This window comes from Caretta caretta, chromosome 17 (genome assembly GCF_965140235.1).
Source record: "Caretta caretta isolate rCarCar2 chromosome 17, rCarCar1.hap1, whole genome shotgun sequence".
Classification (NCBI taxonomy): domain Eukaryota; kingdom Metazoa; phylum Chordata; order Testudines; family Cheloniidae; genus Caretta; species Caretta caretta.
The window spans coordinates 16,238,730-16,259,752 of record NC_134222.1 but is presented as its reverse complement, the minus strand read 5'-3'; the positions used below and the strand labels follow the sequence as shown (position 1 = coordinate 16,259,752).

At 43.8% G+C, this 21,023-nt stretch overlaps 1 protein-coding gene across 1 annotated transcript in view; it reads right to left on the bottom strand.

Moving 5' to 3' along the window:
• CASTOR2 (cytosolic arginine sensor for mTORC1 subunit 2) overlaps positions 1-21,023 on the bottom strand; it is a 176,496-nt gene that overhangs the window by 87,240 nt on the left and 68,233 nt on the right. The window contains exon 2 of the mRNA XM_048824042.2: positions 8,159-8,229. Coding sequence (XP_048679999.1) covers positions 8,159-8,229 — 71 coding nt within the window. The remainder of the gene's footprint in view (positions 1-8,158; positions 8,230-21,023) is intronic.

The following is a 21,023-nucleotide window of genomic DNA, read 5'->3' as shown; positions in this document are numbered from 1 at the left end:
AAGGCAGATCAGGTAGTGATTCAGTACTTCATTTCACATCATGCTGTGCAATGATAAAGGAGCACTGTAAAACTGGAGGCTAGATGGATGGCATTTTATTCAAAGCTACCCAAACAGACCCATCACTAAGCCTCGTAGTGGACTCCCAAGTGAAAAAGGATGAACAGGACTGAAAACAAGCCAGCTGGTATTAGATATGGAGAAGTAAAAAGCAGATAGGCTGTTTAAAAGCTGCAGCATGAATGCTGACTGGAATTCTATTTGAGGAAAACACAGCCCCCGCCACCCAACCAAAACCACTATTATTTTATTTTGATGGTGTCTCCGGGACAAGAACGCAACATTACCAACTCCTTCCCAGGATGCATGACTCAGGATCTCGAAGAGCGCCCCTACCTCCCGGTGTGCGGTCATTTGTTTCGCTGTTAGAGAACATGAAAGCTAAAATGCTTGAAGAAAAAGAACGAAAGGATGTAAAGAGAGCACAGACTACACGCTCAGCTGGTGTAGATCTGGGCAGCTCCACTGGAGATGAAGCAACAGTGGAGAATCTGGCCTTAACGTGCGTGTTTGAGGGAGACAGGAATTTATACCAACCTCAGGAAGCTTCCAGCCAAACCTTTACAAAAATGAAAAATGCAGTAACAGTGTACCAAGCATAGCACCTCAGCTGCTGCCATGTGCTGAATATGCGCATGAGGATTTCGCAATACTTATTCAAGCGCTCCAGCCCCTGACATACTCAGTCACCTGTTTTCACACAGGACACTCTCACGGCCAAACTCTTTTTTGCTAATATGACTCAGCAGCAATTCGGGCACAGAGTTTTCTGTGCATTATCTCCCTACGTTACCAGTCAAGTACAAAGACCAGGAAAAAGACCCAAGACACCACCACTGGAACCAATCAGGATCAGTGTTGATATAACCCCCACACCACCACCAGGGAATTAAAACAAAGAAGTAGGCTCGAGTGAATTCGTTCCATCCCAATGAATACTTGAGGAGGTCAGGGCTGTGAATGGCAGCCATTTTCCAGGGTGGCGAGAGGATATCTTTACTAGCTTGCCTCTCTTCCTATTCCCAGACAAACCAACTCCTGAGATGCCTTTTTCAGCCAGAGCAGGTAACAGTGATTACAGCACGTCATTAAGTGTGAAGCACTAACCAACACAACAGCCTACAAAAACCTCAACCTGAAGCACAGCTGAAACTGCTAATATTTTTTCTAGCCTAATTTTTTCCTGATTGCTGTTGGCAGTGGAAGAGGCCTGGATGGCTCAAAAGGGCATTGGGAACATTCTTCTTGCTGTTGCAAAGTCTCGCCTAAGGCGGTTGACAGAGGGAGAGTCAGATTTTCCATACAGAAGCACAACTGTCCCCCCCACTTAGTGGAGAACTGCAGCAGGGATTGGTGGCGGGTTGGTCCATGTCTGGAAAGAACATGTGACGTGTCCGCTTCGGGGAGTTCCTGCCAGCACTGCTCACCAAGGGAAAAGATTCCACCTCTCAACTTTGAGTCGTCTCCAGGCACCTCACAGCTACTTAAATCAAAACGAGATGTAGTGGGCTCATTTTAGGCTGAGATTGTTAATGCTACTGAAGCATCTCCTACAGAAGCATCTCGCAGAAGAATGAAAGTTAGGCCCCTACCCAAAATTAAAAAATAAAAAAAAAAGTCTTTAGCCTTTGATCTTCCCTTTGAAGGTGATGGTGAGACAACCTGAAGTCCTCACATGTCCTTGATCCCTGCCAGTCAGGCTGTATCAGTGCAGCACTAGGACCCTGCGGAGAAAAGTAGAGCCCTTCTGCCAGCTTAACCTCACAGCCATCCTAGGGAGGTGCTACTGACCCCAACCCAGGTGCCTTAAGGGCTTTGAGCCTGACAAAGGGAACTGGGAGCAAGGACAGGGACCCTGCTGGGACAATGGTAAAAGAGCTAAGCTCAAGAGGAAATTTAGACCGAGATTTTATTGTTATTCCTTAAGAATAATGGGAAAACCTCAGGAAGGAGGTCTGAATTTCAGACCACACTAGCCCAGCGCATTTGTGTGCCGGGTTGAGAGCTGGCCAGAAATTTGCAGACTTTTGACGTAGGACAGCATGTAGACAATTACTAGCTAGGCACAGCAGCGATTCACTCAAGCTGTCAGTAGCCCTGGATACTGTTGCCCATACTGTTTTTAGTAACCGGCGCCCAGTCAGTATCGCTTTGGAGTGGTTCCCTTCTTTGCTCTCAGAGACACAGAGGGTGAGTTCTGTCCCACTGGGTTTTGCAAGGCTCTGTTTCATCATCCCTCCTGTTTGCTGTGTATTTGATGGGGGAGAGACAGACCCAGTTCAGCCTGAATTGCCATCCATACAATGACTACCTGCAGCGTGGTTGTGCAGTGTCTTTGTTGTCAGGGTGCCTGGCTGAGACTGGAATCTGGTTGAGAATAAAGTATCTGAACTCAATTCAGACAAGACAGAGGTGATAATGACCTGGGGAACAGATGTTGTGGGTAAGGTAAGAAGAAATTAGGACATTTGTCTCCCCCCTTTATTCAACAGATCTGCAGGGTGGGGATGCTTTTGCATTCACAGTTGCTTCTGGAATTGCAGGGGCGATCAGGGGCCAAAACACCTTTCCTCAGCCCTGGTCTACACTAGGGCTTCAGGTCGAATTTAGCAGCGTTAAATCAATGTAAACCTGCACCCGTCCACATGATGAAGCCCTTTATTTCGACTTAAAGGGCTCTTAAAATCGATTTCCTTACTCCACCCCTGACAAGTGGATTAGCGCTTAAATCGGCCTTGCCGGGTCGAATTTGGGGTACTGTGGACACAATTCGACGGTATTGGCCTCCGGGAGCTATCCCAGAGTGCTCCATTGTGACTGCTCTGGACAGTACTCTCAACTCAGATGCACGATTGTTTGCCGTTGCTCTGACGGAGGGAGGGGTGACTGACGACACGGCTTACAGGGTTGGCTTACAGGGAGCTAAAATCAACAAAGGAGGTGTCTTTACATCAAGGAGTATTTCAGGCAGGACTTCACGGAGGGTTCCAATAAGAAATGGTGCACCTAAGTTATTGTTCTTATTGGAAAAAGCAGGTTGGTCTGGCCTCTGATTGATACATGGCTAGATTTACCTCGCTGCACCTTCTCTGTGAGTGACTGCAGTGTGACCTAGAGGAATGAGTCCCCTAGACGAGGGATGGGGGTTGCAAATGAGTACAAAACAAATCTGGTCTATTTCTTGTTTTGATCCACTCTATCTATCTTTTACATCTTTGGCTGGCAGCAGACGGTGCAGAAGGACTGCATGCCATCCACATCTCATGGCTGCTCAGCAGAAGATGGTACAAGAGGACTGCTAGCAATCAGTATCACCTGCCTGCCCACCATAAGATGGTTCAATAGGACTGACTGCAGGACTAAAGAGAATGACTTGATCAAGTCACTCCAAATTTAGTCCCTGTGCCCATGTCTGCCCAGACGCTCCTGATCGACCTCACAGAGGCGACCAGGAGCACCTCGGACATGACGATGACGGCTACCAGTCCTACTGTACCGTCTGCTGCCACAAAGCAAGGGGTTGCTGCTGCTGTGTAGCAATGCAGTACCGTGTATGCCAGCACCCAGGAGACGTACGGTGACAGTGAGCTGAGCGGGCTCCATGCTTGCCGTGGTATGGCGTCTGCACGGGTAACTCAGGAAAAAAGGCGTGAAACGATTGTCTGCCCTTGCTTTCACGGAGGGAGGGAGGGAACGGGGGCCTGACGACATGTACCCAGAACCACCCGCGACAATGTTTTAGCCTCATCAGGCACTGGAATCTCAACCCAGAATTCCAATGGGCAGCGGAGACTGCGGGAACTGTGGGATAGCTACCCACAGTGCAACGCTCCGGAAGTCAACGCTTGGCTCGGTACTGTGGAAGCGCTCCGCAGAGTTAATGCACTTAGAGCATTTTCTGTGGGGACACACACACTCGAATATATAAAACCGATTTCTAAAAAAACGACTTCTATAAATTCGACCTGATTCTGTAGTGTAGACATACCCTCAGTCTCCGACTGGTTAGGCATCCACAGCAATTTGCCTGGGGAGTGAGTCACGCTTTGTGGATTATTGCAATATGAGTCTCCTTAAATACCATTTAGATGTAATAGCTGATACAGAATGCAGTTACCCACTTGCTTGGAGAAACTAGCCACAGGCAAAATATTCAAATATAGAGAAAGAGAAAATGTGTGTGTGGACGGATGGATAAATACAAGATTGTCTCGACTAAAATGTCATTATAATTATCCTCCTTATACCACCACCACTTAATCCATTGTCCTTGAACCCCAAATGTTATAGAGGATGCAATGTTAGTAGGACAGTCATCGGCAGATATGCACATGTATGCAAACCAGGAAAGGAGCAATATGCCTGAGAAGGGGAAATTAAGTCCAAATCATCAAATCAGAAAGAACTGCTACTTGAATGTGGTGGCACTGTCTGACTCACCAAGGTGTCCTGGGGCAATACTGACTCATGAACCTACCTGAAGACAAGGGTCTGTCTAGACTGAGGATTTACTCTGATTACATCATTGGTATAGTTACTCTAGTGCAACTCCTATTGTAGACAAGCAAAACTGCTATTTTGACTTTACCCCAGTTTCAAACAAGGGTAATTTTCACTGGTGTAAACGGAAACTTTGCCTACCTAGACTAGGGGTTGCACTGGTGCAATTACAGCGCCTGGGCTGTGGCCACCAATGGCTGGAATTGGGGCAAATCCTCAGTGTAGACAAGGCCAAAGAACCATTCCCATATGCCACATATGCAGCCCTGGCGATGGCCATGTCATCGATTGCAACAAATTTAGAAACCCAGCATGGTTTAGTGATTATGGCTCTAGACTGGGACTCAGGACACCGGGGCTCTCTTCCTTGCTCCGACATTGACATGCTCGATGATCTTTAGCACATCTCTTCCTCTCCTCACCCTTGGTCTGTCTCTCCCATTAGACTAAAGTTTTTCAGGGACAAGGACTATATGCTACTCTGCTGAGGGCCAAATCTCAGTTGGGGTCACCACAATACAAACACTACAGAACATTCATAGGAAACACATTCTGAATCAGTACCAATGAACATCTGCTCCAGAAACACAAACATAGGCATTACATTCTTCCTATCAGGGAACAGAACTGTAGCATGTGACCTGCATCTTCCATCAAAACCAAATCTCTCATGAACACTTTACAGACCAGGGAATACTTAATGAAATTATTTAAACCAACAATTTACAATAGAGGAATACAATCAAGAAAACTGTGATCTATTCATGACTGCTCTTATAAAAAGGGTGTAATTCACTGAAATAATCATTTACTACAAATTATTAATCTATCACTAATAATGACGGCATGCAATTTAATTTTTCCTCCTAATGCTTTGATTCTTAAGTCATAGGCACTCACAAAAACTACTAAATATTATGGTGGCATTGGTAGCAACTCCATAGTTATAAGTTTTGTAGAGAAATAAACTCCTGTTTCACACTTTAATGACTGAATTTAGTCTGAAAACTTGCAAAATGAGTAACCTTTAAGTGCAACCGCAAAGAGCAGCTGTTAAAAAATAATAATAGCAGTGCTACACTTCCTCTTTCTACCACTTAAATAACACTGCTGCAAATAAAAACATCTCAAAATGATAAACACCATTACAAACTATTTCCACTTACAAAGCCAAACCATTCCCTCAATTAAGCAACTGTCCAGCACCACACGCTTAAAACAACTACAGCTCGCAAACACGCTTTTGGCAACCCAGGGTTGATGAAACATTCCGAACAGTGAGAAAACATCCACTTCTGCCCCGTGCACATGGTCAGAGTGGAAGGCAGCACATTTCGTGTGGCAGGAGGTAGCGTGTGTATCATGGGTGGCAGAGACGGAGAAGGTGACATTATGATTGCAAGGGTTGAGCGAGCTGTTAACTAGCTATTTCTTGGCTTTTTATAGGTGGGGAGGTTATAAAATATTTATCTTTGAGTACTTCTTTTGATTTGGGGGCTCAGGGCAATAAGGAGGAGCAAGATCTGATATGCTCATGGGGAGCGGATGATGAACGACCTCAGTGGGTAACATGCAGGTAACTGTAGTCTTCTGTGATGTGGTGTATAAACCCCATATCAATCGAGCCGGGGTTAACGAGAGCCTGAGAGCTGCGTTAGCTCTGCCTTGTTACACCTGCAGGGTGCCTCAGGCTCAGAGAGGAGTTCAAAGGAAGCAATCCAGTCAGTGAAGTTGGGAGTTGTCGTCCCAAGAGAGCTGGGTCCGGAGCTTTCTCTCTGTGGGAAGAGCCTGAGAGAAGCCAGGTGGAGGGAGAAGTTAATATGGACACAGGGCGCATCTACACAGCATTTTGGAGTGAACGGGAGTGTCATAAATATAAAGGGAAGGGTAAACACCTTTAAAATCCCTCCTGGCCTTTCACCTGTAAAGGGTTAAGAAGCTAGGCTAACCTCGCTGGCACCTGAGCAAAATGACCAATGAGGAGACAAGATACTTTCAAAGCTGGAGGGGGGGAGAAACAAAGGTTCTTGCTGTATGTTGCTTTTGCCGGGACCAGAGCAGGAATGCAGGTCAGAACTCCTGTAAAGGGCTAATAAGCAATCTAGTTAGATATGCGTTAGATTCTGTTTTGTTTAAATGGCTGATAAAATAAGTTGTGCTAAATCGAATGTATATTCCTGTTTTTGTGACTTTTTGTAACTTACGGTTTTGCCTAGAGGGATTCTCTATGTTTTGAATATGATTACCTGTAAGGTATTTATCCTCCTGATTTTACAAGAGGTGATTCTTTTACTTTTTCTTCTATTAAAATTCTTCTTTTAAGAACCTGATTGCATTTTCATTGTTCTTAAGATCCAAGGGTTTGGGTCTGTGTTCACCTATGCAAATTGGTGAGGATTTTTATCAAGCCTTCCCCAGGAAAGGGGGTGTAGGGTTTGGGAGGATTTGGGAGGGTAAAGACGTTTCCAAGCGGGCTCGTTCCCTGTTATATATTTGTTAGACGCTTGGTGGTGGCAGCAATAAAGTCCAAGGGCAAAAGGTAAAATAGTTTGTACCTTGGGGAAGTTTTAACCTAAGCTGGTAAAAATAAGCTGAGGGGGTTTTTCATGCAGATCCCCACATCTGTACCCTAGAGTTCAGAGTGGGGAAGGAACCCTGACAGGGAGCAAGCCTCTCAGTCCAGGTTGACAGACTGAGGCTGGCAGGGCTCACACTAGTGCTCTCAAAATAGCTGTGTACGCAGTGATTTGACATAGTGGGTTGGGCTCTAAAGCCAAAAGGAGGGGAGTGATCTTCAGAGCCCGAGTTCCAGTCTGAGCTGCAACTTCAGGGCGCTGTCTACAGAGCTGTTTTTACAGCACTAGTGCGAACCCTGCTAGCCTAACTCTGTGGATCCATGCTTGGGGGGCTCACCTCAAAACACTTGGTAGGGTTACCGTAAATGCTGGAGCCTGGGGTGAGCAGATTTGGCTTAGTTTGCATTTTCATTTGGCTTACTCCTGGGAGGAGCCCTATGAGACACTGCTCTAGAAGAAGAGTGAGATTGAAGAGGAGCCCAGGAAGGGTGGAAGACATTGTGCTGATTCCTGCTGTTTTGTCAGACATTATTTGTCTGGGACACAGATACCCGTGAAGGTATTGAACTCGAATGTGACCTGGCTGCAGAGCCAAGCCACCGCTGTAGCAGACAACAGAAGAACCGAGCAGGAGAGTGGGGCAAAGCTGATGAAATGCCATGTCACACCATGAGGGGGTGCTGCATTTCCAGAAGTCCACCACCACTTTGTATGTGGTGGTTTTCTGGTTCACTCCCACCCCTCAAAAAAGCTCTCTAATATGCCGGGTTTTTTTTTTTTAAGTTGGCAACTTGAATTACAAATTATTCACATTCCATACGTGAAATGTCTTTTATAGTGGAGCAGTGGAGACAGGCTGCTTAAATGATCAAAGCATCTTTCATAACTGTTTCTGGTATTTGCAAACAGAACCGTTGTACGAACATTTCGGTTGATGGGCTGACCAGGAGAATGACAAAACTGTGAACACACATCCCTCTGCCCCCAGCTTGGAGTAGAAAGCAGCAGGTGCTGCGACTTACCTAGAAACCCCTCTTCATCCACAATGATCGTATAGTCCTCTGGCGTTTCTGTGAGACTGAAGAACTTGCACCTGCACAGGGGAACAGGACAGCAGCTCTATTAGCCAATGGACTGAGTGGAGTTATTTATGTTTGTTTGCAATGATACCCACAAAACTGCCTGCTCTCTTTGTAAGGAGTCAGTGTGCCCAGTCTATAGGGCCAGGGGTTCTATTCCTTGATCTTCCACTTACCTGTCAAGTGAACCATCATCTATCTATCCAAGATATAGCAGCTAAAAAGATCTTCTTTGTCCATTGATCTGACTATGTAACTCCCCTCTTTAAACCCTTCCAATGGCTCCCCCTTGTCCATGGCATCGTGTTCAAAATTTCTTGTTCTAGCCTTCACGGTTCTACATCCTGAAATGGACCTTTGAACCCCTCCACTCTGCTCCCATCTCGAGCCCTTTTCCACATTGCCCCATGCAGAATGCCCTCCCAATCCCATCTGCCAAGCCACTTTCCTTTCCCACATTCCAGGACCTCCTGTCGACGTGCTCTTCATCTATGATTCTCAGCACAACTAAGTCAATAACAGCAGCATTAAATCAAATAAAAGGACACAAATCCAAGACATTTCCTCCTCTGAATCACCCAGTGCATTCTATCTTCTCTGTGCCTCTCTTTTGACGCTGCGAGACATCTGGGGCACAGCCTCTCTATTTTGCGCAGCACCAAACACATTGTCATCCCTAGCATAGTATATTAAATAGACAGAACTTTAGGGTCTGCCATTCTGGACACGTAAATGAAAAACAATTCAGCGTGTGCAATGAGATCATTCTCTCTCTCTCTCACACACACACACACACACACACACACACACACACAACGGTCTCCAGACTCAAGGAGTTAATCCAGACATTATCTGATTGCTTCCCAGCAATGGCAGAAACACTTCATATTGCACTGCATTATTCAGATATGGGCCCACCTCCCACAGGAATCACAGTGTGGAGCAGCAGTACCATTCTCTCTCGCTGCACTGTCACTCATAAGGTCAGAAGGGACCATCGTGATCATCTAGTCTGACCTCCGGCACATTGCAAGCCACAGAACCTCACCCACCCACTCCTGAAATAGGCCCCTAACCTCTGGCTGAGTTACGACGTCCTCAAATCATGGGTTAAAGACTTCAAGTTACAGAGAATTCACCATTTACACTAGTTTAAACCTGCAAGTGACCTGTGCTCTATGCTGCAGAGGAAGGTGAAAAAACCCAAGGGTCTCTGCCAATCTGTCCCAGGGAAAAATTCCTTCTGACCCCAAATATAGGGGGAATTATTGGTCCGTATTTTAAATGGAAATAAAAAACATTTTTCAACCCGCTCTACGATATGAAAAACTGTCCCAGTATTTTCACAGACTTCGATATTGCCAGGTATGAATATTTGTGAACACACCCAGTAATCAAAAATACTGCATATTTTGAGTAACTTTAATTTCTCATGGAATATTCTGTACAGCCTTAACAAAAACTAGAGTGCTGGTTTTGCTAAGTTTCGCAAATACAGTGCCAGATTCTGATGTCAGTAACACTAGTGTATACCTCAAGTAACTCCTTTGCTCTCACTGTCCACTGAAATCAGTAGTTAATCCAGTTTTAGGATGGCATAAATAGAGATCAAAATCTAGACCAATGTTTTAGTTTGAAATGTCCCAAATTATATTTTTTCAAGTAGATTTTACACATCATAATCTTAAGTAATTTAGGCATAATATACATATACTACATACAAAAAATAAAACATTGTTTAGGTTGCAAAGTTAAATACTCAAAAGCTAGGAAATGCTAGATTTAAGATTGACCATGTTCATTAAGTTTGGCCAAGTTATTTCTACCCCCCTTAGTCATCCAACATCTGCACTGGAAAAGGCGTGACCCTTTGGGAAAAAAAGTATGTGATCATGTAATTAATGACTGTGTTGTAGTACATAGGCAGAAGGTGACAGAGTTAAGGATGCACAAGCAACCTTAAATCTGGCATTTTCTAAATTCCACGTGCTTGACCTCTAGTCATTCAATAATGTTCTTTTAACATAGTTTTTAGTATGTAATTTCCTAGGGAAAAGGTACAAATTTTTTTCTTACGTAGAACCATATCGTGCTGCACCATCATAAGCAAAGATCTGAACCATGAATCTTCAGCACAGATTTCTACCACTTGAACTACATTAGCTGTCAGACAAAACACTCTTATCCCGGATAGGGATGTGTTGCTAAGTGGTCAGGGGGAGCTAGGCCCAACTACTCTCTCCCCACTTCCCTATGTGGTGCCCCCAGATGGAGGGATGGGTCACTGAAGGCATGTGCTGGTTTTGGTTTAGGGTAACCTGGCCCAGGTTTTCCCATGCAACAGCTGCTCTGGCAGTTCCTGGACATTTCCAGTGCAGCATCTGCAGCTGCTGCTTTGGATGGCGGCGGCAGCAGGTGTCCAGCCTTAGAATGTTCATGGTCAGTTATTATTCTGACAGGCTGCCAAAAAGTTTCCTAAGAAATGCAAGCAACTGAAAGGAAATGGTGATTTTCAAAAGTTTATTGCTCAGCAAAACTTGAAAGGAATTACGAGGGACAAAGAAAAGGCACTTCTCTAGCCCCACGGCTTTCCTCTGCCAAATTTCAAAGGTCTATCTACTGCAACAATGGAGGTGATAGAATGTTTAATAAAAAAAGAGTAACGTTTTATAAATGGAAAGAGTTAGCCTAACTATAGGTGCTGTTAACGGCTTCCCCTATAATTAGTAATCCTGAACGTATAAGGCCTCGTGCTCTCCTTTGTATCACCCCAGACTAGATTTATTGCCCTAAGGGAAAGAGTTGTCCCACAACATTGGATATCTATGAATTATCTCACAAGGATTTTTTATCTTGCTTGTAAAGGAAACTTTTGATTTCTGGCAAAGCAAATTTATTACCATCCATAAAACAAGTTACAATGCATTATGACACCACCTAGCAAAACCGGAAAGAGTATATGCACACTCAAAGTACTATATATAAGAACACATGCATCCATTTTGCAGGTCAAGAACGTTCTTGTTGGAGTCAGTTTACAACAACTTGGGTTTATAGTTTTTTTTTTTAAATTCATTCATACAGTACTTCACATCTAAAGCTTAAATAAATGTTCTGCTTATATTCACTGTATCAATTTGATATGGATAAAATGTGTGGAACACCTGACTGGAGATCAGTTTTCTGTTTATCGACAGGATGGAGGTAACATAGGCAGAGAACAAACTTCCCTCACCTTCCCCCCGGCCTGTGAGACTCACCATGATCTGGAGGAAAAGACCTGGGATGAGAAGATACTAATTCAGTTTCCATTTTCTATTTAGTCCTTCACAGAGATTGCCAACTGGTGTCAATTGCAATATGGCCATCTTCCTGACTGGACTGACACCAAATCAAGAGAAGAATTTGGTGGCCACTGAAGTAAGGCCACAGGTGACTAAACGACAACATATCTGCACGTGTCTATTCAGATCAGACCAATTTTGCTTTGTTTTGGTTCCATCTCTATTAATGATATGCTCCCAGTGCTACCATGCCCTATATCTGTGATATCAATACTTGTCATTACTATTTGAGTCATTCCAGTCTCTTGGTGACTTCTTGGCAGAAGGCAATACAGGGTGATGAGACTCTGAGACAAAAGGAGAATGAGGTGGGGGGGAGGGGGAAGAGGGAGGAAGGGAGGAAAAAGGAAAGAGCCATAGAAGCAAACAAGTAACGTTAAGTGAAAATAAAGTCTGTTCCAAGAAAAGTTCAAATTCCAAACTTTCTTAGGGATTCTCTACATGGTGCTTTAGCCTGCACCAGAGGGATATAAATTTTAGCCATGCCAGCATGTCACATGCTAACTAGCCTGCATGGACCCTGCTGGCACATTCTAAAAGTTCTCTAGTGCACGTTAACATAGTCCTGGTACAAGCAGTACCACATTAACTAGGGAACTTTTAGTGAGTGTCCTCAGGGTCCACACAGGCCAGTTCTACATGTTAGTGCGGATTAAGATTTGCTGGTGCTTTGCTACCCCACAGGCCTCCTGGACATGTGCATGTTGAATACATAGAAGAGATAGTCGTAAGGCAGGAAAAGTTTCACACACAGTGGAAGTGCTTTCTGGGGGAGTTTTGCTCTTGAGTTCATAGAATATCAGGGTTGGAAGGGACCTCAGGAGATCATCTAGTCCAACCTCTTGCTCAAAGCAGGACCAATTCCCAATTTTAGCCCCACATCCCTAAATGGCCCCCTTTATTGTTAGTTTTTTAATTCAGAAATCCAAGTTGCCCAGATGTAACACACACGAGCGGGATCCAGGATTAGGACAGAGTTGACTTCCTCTCCAGACTAAGCCATATGGCATTTTATTAACAGATCAGCCTCTGCAAAGGAGGTTGAACTCACAGTCCTGGGTTTAGCAGGCCAGTGCTCAAACCACACCGCTATCCCTCCCCCCTAAGTTCTCTCTAATGCAAACATACAAATATTGTCTGCTCCACTAATCAATTGAACAGACACATGGCAGATGCCATTTTTTTGACACGTTTAAATAAAGTGATGATATTGAAAGAACAGGTCTAGCTGAAACCTGAACATTACCGGCCCTTACATCGTTCATCCTGTGGGTCACAATCTGACGTTTCCATATACCATATCCTAAACCCAACCCGCACCTCACAGCAAAGCCTCAAAGGGTCAGCAGCATACAGCAGTTACAATTAAAACATGTATTTTTTTTTACTCCTATTGAAGATATTACTAGTCTTGTGGTGTACAGTGCACATTCACGAAGCTCAAGCCTTGATACCTTCTCCGCTGGTACAAAGGGAAAAGGAAACTTTTGAATTTCAAACTCTGCCTGATAAATATTACACAGAGAAAACTTTTACCATCACAGTGGCAAAAGAAACCCAAAAGCTCTGCTTTAAATTAGATACTCTACAAATAGGATCTACATTAATTTTGAGTGTTATGTAAGCATTTTTACCCCTCAGAAGTCTCAGCTGACTGACTTTGCTTCATTTTGAGGCTCATCAGTGAAACAATGGACCCCTACACTGGATTCCACTCCTGCACAGTGACACATGCTGTGTTGTATATCATACATCCTCCACCCAATGTATACTGATAATCTTTCTTTCACCTTATACCAGTTCAGGAAGAACTGAAGAATAGCAGCATCCCTAAACATCACACTGAAGCCAACCAAGGAGAGGAAGTTACTCTTCATGGGCTGGAGTATCTCAGGCAATCAGTATCTCTAAGTGAGTGTGGAGAGAACACATTTAAGAGGGAATATTTTTAGTACACTAATAACCAAACCATATATAGATTCTTCTGGATTTTTGCCTTCTTCATGTTTCAGCACATTTCCACTTCAGCACTGTTTCTGGCTCTGACTGCCTGACAACAAATGTCTTTTTCCAGCAATACAGTAAATGTAGACCCATCTATTCTTAGGTTACATCACTGAATCTGTCCAACTTACTGTGTGTGGAAGCAGACGCAATACTGAAGCTTTAGGAAGGCGCACCTAGGGGCACAGCAGCATAATTTTGGTTCTCAAGCAGCACTTAGCCTTTGTGGGGGGAAAGAAAACCAAACCAAGCCTTCATGTTTATTGTCAGCCTTACTAACAGGTCTGTACTGGGAGCCTTCGTTTTGGGAGGTGTCCCCAAGATACTTGCTCTCCAGGCCTGCCCAGATCCAAAAGCGAGTAAGAAAGACTTGGCCAGTAGGATGAAACCTGGAATTAGAACACGACCAAAGTCCGCTGAATTCTATATGACATCAATGGTCTTTGGGTCAGGCCCGCCTAGGGGCACTGCTTTGGAAGCAGTGGGGCAGTCAAAAGATAAGTACAGAAGATGGCTGTAAGAGGAAGACATAAGTCCAGCCTTCTTGACTGGAAAGAAATGATGCTGCACATTTGTTGTCCGGGAAGAGCGAGATGGGGAGTAAAGCAGTTTGGTCTGTGGAAAACAGCATTCATAGGATTAAGTGAGCGGCCAGCATCTCCACATATCAAAGACAGCAGACACGGGCGTGGCAGATCTGAATGGGAATGGAAGAGCAAGCAAGCAAGATCTGAGATGAACAATCAAGAAAGTGTTGTTTGTAGCAACTTCCAGTCTGTCTTCACGTATTCGCAACAGGGGATTTATAGGCATCTGTCTTTACAATATGATAAGACTACATCTTTTCCTGCAGGAAGAGAGTCTCATGCTAACCCTCTTGGCAATCACAAGCTTTTCACTGCTTTTAAAATAATGACAAGACGTGGATTCTAGCATGACATACTGTGAAACTTATTTAGAGCAGCAAAGAACACTTATGCTGTTAATACATTTTGACACATTTGTGTAACATGTTAAGTACTTTATACCATCTAATTACTATACTGTACAGTCAATGAAAATTGCAAAGAGCGAATTGATTAGCAGTCTCTAAATGCCATCTTTATTTGCTAGTCAAAACACTTAAGCTGCTTCGCTGGCGAGAGTAACAAAGAAAATGTTCAGCTCAACTAACTCCAGAGGCAAAAGAGGACCCTTCATGGAGGTATCAGTGGGAGCACACTCAGTTTGGGGCCTAAAGGTTGCAGGTTCACATCTCACCAGGTGTAGTTACTGATCCCCCAAACTCACACTGCTGTGCGGTACCAGAAGGCTGCTACTCTGTTAAAAGGACCATCCATCAAAAGAAACACTGCATCAAATTCCCTTCTACAGTCCCCGTTGGCTGTCCAAGTGAAAATTAAAGATCTCATGGCACACCTAGGAAACGGTTGGAGAGGAGGGGCAGACTCTATGTTCTGGTTACAAGTCCCTCTCACATCCAAGGCTGTGGGAGGGCAGTTGCTGAACCTAAAACGGCTACAACGTTTGCCGAGAGAGTCACTGCGATGACAGTAGCAAATTCATGACAAAAATTTCAACTTTTTTCCTAATGAATGGACAACACTACTACTAGTTATTTTCTGACATATCAAAGCAGGAATTTTCAAACAGGAATTAATTCAGGGAAGTTGCATAGTCTATTATGCAGGAGGCCAGGCTAGATGATCATAAGGGTCCCTTCTGACCTTAAAATCTAAGAATCTAGTAACAGATGCTCTTAAAGCACAGAAGTCAATGAGAACAACTGAGCTGGGACCGTCTCTTTGTACAGCACCTAGTGCAACGTGGTCCACGACTAAGGCCCCTAGGCACTAGAGTAATACAAATAATAATAACTGATTGGAGGAATCAACACACAGCTCCAGTAATTCATGCCTGCAGATGGGGAAATATCTAAACCTTCACATAGGCTCCCACGTTACTGACAGCAGAGCAATAGGAATAGGACCTACATCACTGAGGCAGTGGAAACCTTAAGGGCAAATAAAAAAAGTTTGTATTACAATGTACAAAGCCTCGAAAGAAAGATGGATAAAACAGAAAAGATATTGATCTCATTTGTGAAGAGACCCTGCTAACCTACCAAACATGCAAATGTTTTAAAATGTCAACCTGGCTTGGACCCTAGTTAGTGTCACTAGATTAATATCAACCCTGGTTCAAGTCTCCAAGAAAACAATCCCATCTGATATGGACCACGCAAGCCCAGCCAAATCAAAAGAAATACTTATGCAAATGAAAGATTAAAGGTAGCTTGAAATGATTATCACAGGTAACTCTGATAAAATTTCCTTTTTTTATTTTGTAGCCAGACATAGTCAACCTAGACTTCCCAAGTTGGATGAGCACAACCTACAATGGTGGAAGAGTTCAACACCTATCTTGCAACATAACTACCAAACAATCTTCTCTTGGTCTTAACAATATGCTTATTTAGTTTAAGGCATGACACTGGTAAAGTCCAAATTATGGTGTTTTTGCCTCTCAAAGCAGAAGATCTGTTGTGTTGCTATTTTCCATTTCTTTGCCCCTGATGTGAAGCCAACAACGTGATCTTTTTTTCATTCACCACACCAGATTTTTTTTTACACATATCCACTAAAAGCAATTAGCAGGGAGAGTCTGAACATGCCACTCTGGCTTTTACCGGCTTCCTCCATCTTCCCTTCTGTTAGAAAATCTACCTCTCCTAAAATCACTTGGGGGATGGGGCGGAATATTCTTGCTATATTTGAGAGGAGAAATTGGAAGCCAAATTGAAGTCAAGTGCTAGCAAATATCTAGGAAATGAATACATTAAGTGAAAAAATAAACGTTCAGCATGCTCTGAGGTGAAACACAATATAAAGCTCACCTATTAAAGGAAAGGCATTTGCTAATCCCTGGAGCATCATAATGCTGTATGTACGAAGAACTTTAATTACACACAAAGAAAGGATGAGTGGTCTAAGGGTCCACCAGCGCTGGCTTCCTTAATTTTAAAGAAATCCATTATGCACGATATGAGCAAAAAGAAGTCTCCCACCACCACATGCCTGCCTACAGGCAAAATACCTGAAGTACTTACCGTGGGACACTGCACGGAACTTACATGCATTGCATCCTTAGGTGTTAACTGCATTCATCTCGCATTTGTCCATAGAATACTGAAGGAGTTAAATGTACACAATTTCCCATGTAGTAAATGAAAACAATGCATTAAGTGGTTGTGTCTGGTTAGGCATGGACATGCTGGAGGCAACACATCATCTTTATCCATGTCTTGTCATGCAATAGAATGTATTGATCTGAAAAGTTTTCCCTACTGTTCCCCCCCATCACATACACTATTTCACATAGGCTCTGCTATGTGGTTTCTGCTGGGAACACCACCACTTACCACCCAGACTAGATCTACTAGAGATGGGCCAGAATCAAAACTCTGCATCTGAACTTCATGGATCAGGCACTTCTCCATTGTTTCTTAGGGCAAGTTGCTTGGCAGCCCTCTTCAACACTGTATGAGACAGACCACAGTAGTGCAGCCACGTCACTCCTGTGGTCTCATTTGCTATTCAGAGTCTGATTCTCAAGGGTAGTCTTCCAGTCAATAGGAGTCAAAGGTTCCCTCTATGGGTACAGAAGATACAGCTGGGTGAAATGTTGGCCTATCAAAGTTTATTTCTGAGAACAAAAATGTTTGTATTTTAAATTAAAATGTAGTTGAAACAAAATAAATTTTCATTTCAACTGACTCAAAATGAAGTAAAAATTTTGGGAAGGAAGGGAGGTTTCTCCCTTCCCAGCTTTGCCAGGGATGGGGTGGGAGGACAGAGGGTGAGGAAAAAGGAGAGAACAAAACCCCACTAAGCCAAAATCAGAAAAAAAATTATTACATTTGAAACATTTTTTGTTGTTGTTTTGAATTGAAATAACATTTTTCACTTAACCCAAAAATGTCTGGGAATGTTTTTCTATTTCTTTCAAAAATGCTCATGGAAGATACTTATTGTTTTTCAGCCAGCTCTAATTAGAAACACTCAGGACTTTGGAGGATCAACTAACCCGAGGGAGAAGCCTCAATGCTTAATCCCTCATTGTTCAGAAATTCATGTTCATCTCAGTTGTAACCTACAACAGGAAAACATTGCAGAGATCATGTGTTAGAATCTCACACAGAAGTGAGTTCTTCCACCAGTTGTAAAGCAAGAATTACCAAAACAACATATTGCATTTGGGTAAGAATTTGCTCAAGATGTAGTAGGGAGGTCACAGAGTCTGTTTCTATCCTCATTTAGGACCATGAAAGCAGCACTCTTGAGTTCACAATGATTATATCAGTGACTTTCATATAAATTCAATCAATGTCCAGGTTTTCCAAACCGCTAGTACCTGCTAAGCTTAACCTGGAATCAAGAAGTTATCTTGCTGGCTTACATGTCACCAACACCAATGATTCTGCAGCTGGACTGAGTTTAACAATTCTGTTGATGCTTTGAGAGCCATGAGAGAGCCCAGGGGCGCTGTCCCATGCATTTGGGAACCGCACTGCTAAGACAAGTGAAAACGGACACAAACTCACTTTGCCACTAACACAATACGCTGGGGGAGAGCAGATTTGTTGAGTAAGGTACACTTTCCTGACCACACTTTGAATGTACTAGTTTCATTAGGAGTAAACAACTTTAGAGTATAAATCTGAGCGGGGTTGCTTGGGATAGCAGAGGTTCCATCCAGTTGGTGGCAATGTTTATCCTGTGGGGGCCCCCCACAAAGCTCAATTCTGGGACCCCCTAACTGTGCGGAGAACACCATTTTGATCTACAATATTGAGTCCTCCATGCGGCGTGACCTCGCATGTACAGTGGATGTGAGGTCATGCCACATGGAGGACGTCATTTTGTAGCGCAAGGGTAGGGCATGTTCCAGCTCCACTACACCATGTCACCATATCAGGGGGCCCCCCTTGCAGGCTTGGGGCTCCCTTCGACAGCACAAGTTGCAGGTGCTCAGTGCTTCCAAGTCTATGTCCTAGGTTGCTGTTAATACAACCAACCGCCTTCTTTAGTGTGTGTTTAAAAGCAGATTGCTGAATGCTCCAAAGGCAGGGAACACAAAATGGAAGAGAATTACAAAGCCATTCATCTTCCACTGGCCCCACAAGCTTCAAGAGCTACTACATGCTGAAAGACATTAGTGTCTTTTGTGGTGGTTCTGCAGTAATTTTAGACTCACTTCATCAAGCCGATGAGTGAGCAAAAAACTAAATGAACCATACAGCTAAGGCCACTAGACTATATGGGGAGTACGTGATTGAATGTTTGAAGGCAAACAGGGAATCCTGAGGGTAAATAATAAACTCTCCCTTCTACTCCAACAGCTTGATTTCTTATTTTGGTCACAATACACATTTGGCACCTCTGAGTTTTGTGGGGGGAATAATTATTAGTTGAGCTCCCAACTGCCAAGAAATCAAAGTCTGTGGAGAGCTCTGATTAAAGGAGAAAGCGTACAAGCCTCTCTCACACCTCTGGATTTCTTGGTTCAATCAGCGCACAATACAAAACCACAGCACACAAGCAGATATGATTGGAAGCTGCTGCAGAGGGGAAGCCTAGCTCGGGAAAATTAAGGACAGCTTTAGGTCTTGATTGAGGTGAATTAGCAAAGTAGGCAGGGGAAGCTTACATAGTTAACTTGCTAGTTAAAGCTAGGCAATATGGGATAAGACTCTTGCCTTCAAGAACACTGGAACATGTGCCTCTCTCTCTATGCATTTTCCCATAAAAATCAGTTCATCTGTTTTGAGTCAATGTTGCCCAAGTAATTTCCCTCAACACACAGACTGGGGAAGAAAAAAGACAAGAAAAAGAAATCAGTAAAGGCACCTCTCACATCTGCCCCAGCCTTAGCTCACATTCCTTAGCATCCTGATGGTAACACAGAGATCCATTCATGGCCCCCTCAGCTCCACAACCAACTCCCTCTCAATGCCAACATACAACTATCCACAACCAACACATTGTTTTCTCAGGATCTCCTACAAACACACAACCTTATCTCCAGGAACAGGGTATGTTACAGAGACACACCTTTCACTTGGAAAGGATACAATGCACTATTCTACCTAATATCACGGTCAGAGTCGGCGGAGTGCGATTTTTGAGGAATTAGAGATGTAGGCTGTAGAGGGAAGAAAGGAGACACTGAAGAGGAGTTTGTTGCGGAGATCAGAAGTTTCCCCATTTCTCTCATTGCCCAGTCTGTGACAGTTGCTATTAAGAGCTGTGAGGTGGCAGAGAGAGGCAAAGTTACCTGATCACTGGAACAGGTAGCTCTACTACGGAGAAGGCACATTGTCTATCTGGCACGACTCCTAAGACTCCCACTGAAATGTCGTATCATTTCAGCATGTCTGTACGGTCTGTTCTGATGGAAGCATTTTTGCCATTCTGGTCCTACTGAGCGGATGCTAGGCTGTTTCCATTGTATCACTCTGCATTAAGACAACCTTCAAAAGGAAGAAAAGAAAAGCTTAAAGCTGTCTAGCCTCAGTTAAGTATTTAGCAAACATGCCATCCAAAGCCAGCAGAGTTGACACAGGCACATTTGGCTGAAGCAGTCCCAGCAACTGGCCCAGATATGGAATATGGGATTATGTCCTGGGAGCCCTGCAATTTGTGCAGGCGCTGTTCTACACACACAGCTCATCTTGTGCTTTGTAACAAACCCTACATATGAAAGAGAGTTCTCCCAATATCGGGAAACTTCTGGAGCTTTTCCTTCTCTGCCAAAGGAAGGACATGTGGCTGTGTAGAATGAACTGGTCTTAAAATTAGAGTTTGTTCAGGGCCCTGCATATGATGCATAACAATGTTAACCATGGTAGGCCCAAGAAGCCAACTTGGAGTCTTAAGAACACTCTCCGTATCTCTTTGTATTTTGCCAACTGCTAAGCACAAATCAGGAACACTATTGTTGAGCTGCCTCCAGAAGAAAACTCCCCTGGCTTATCTACATTGCATTTGCTACTTAGGCAGCTTTGCTTCACTTTCACACTCCTGAAGCTAAGGCAAAAAATGAAGTGAATTGAAAGCCAAGCAGTTTAGCAAACCCCGTCATCATCAATTCACCTGTCTCTCCGGGTCAATGGGAAGCATAAGGGAAACCTCGACAGATTTGTGTTTGCCAAAGTTACAGGCTCTGAGGGAACGGAACGTGCTTATACTAATTTCAGCTTTTGGACAACACCGGGCTATAGAGCTATATATTCTGTGGAGGCTGAGCAGAGCACAAAAGGCAGGTTTTTATTCTGAGCTTTCCAACAGTTGGTGGAATTATCCACTGTTGCCACATTAGATAGACTTGGATGAGGTGTTACAGTAACTCAATTTACAAAGGTTTCAGAGTAGCAGCCGTGTTAGTCTGTATCCGCAAAA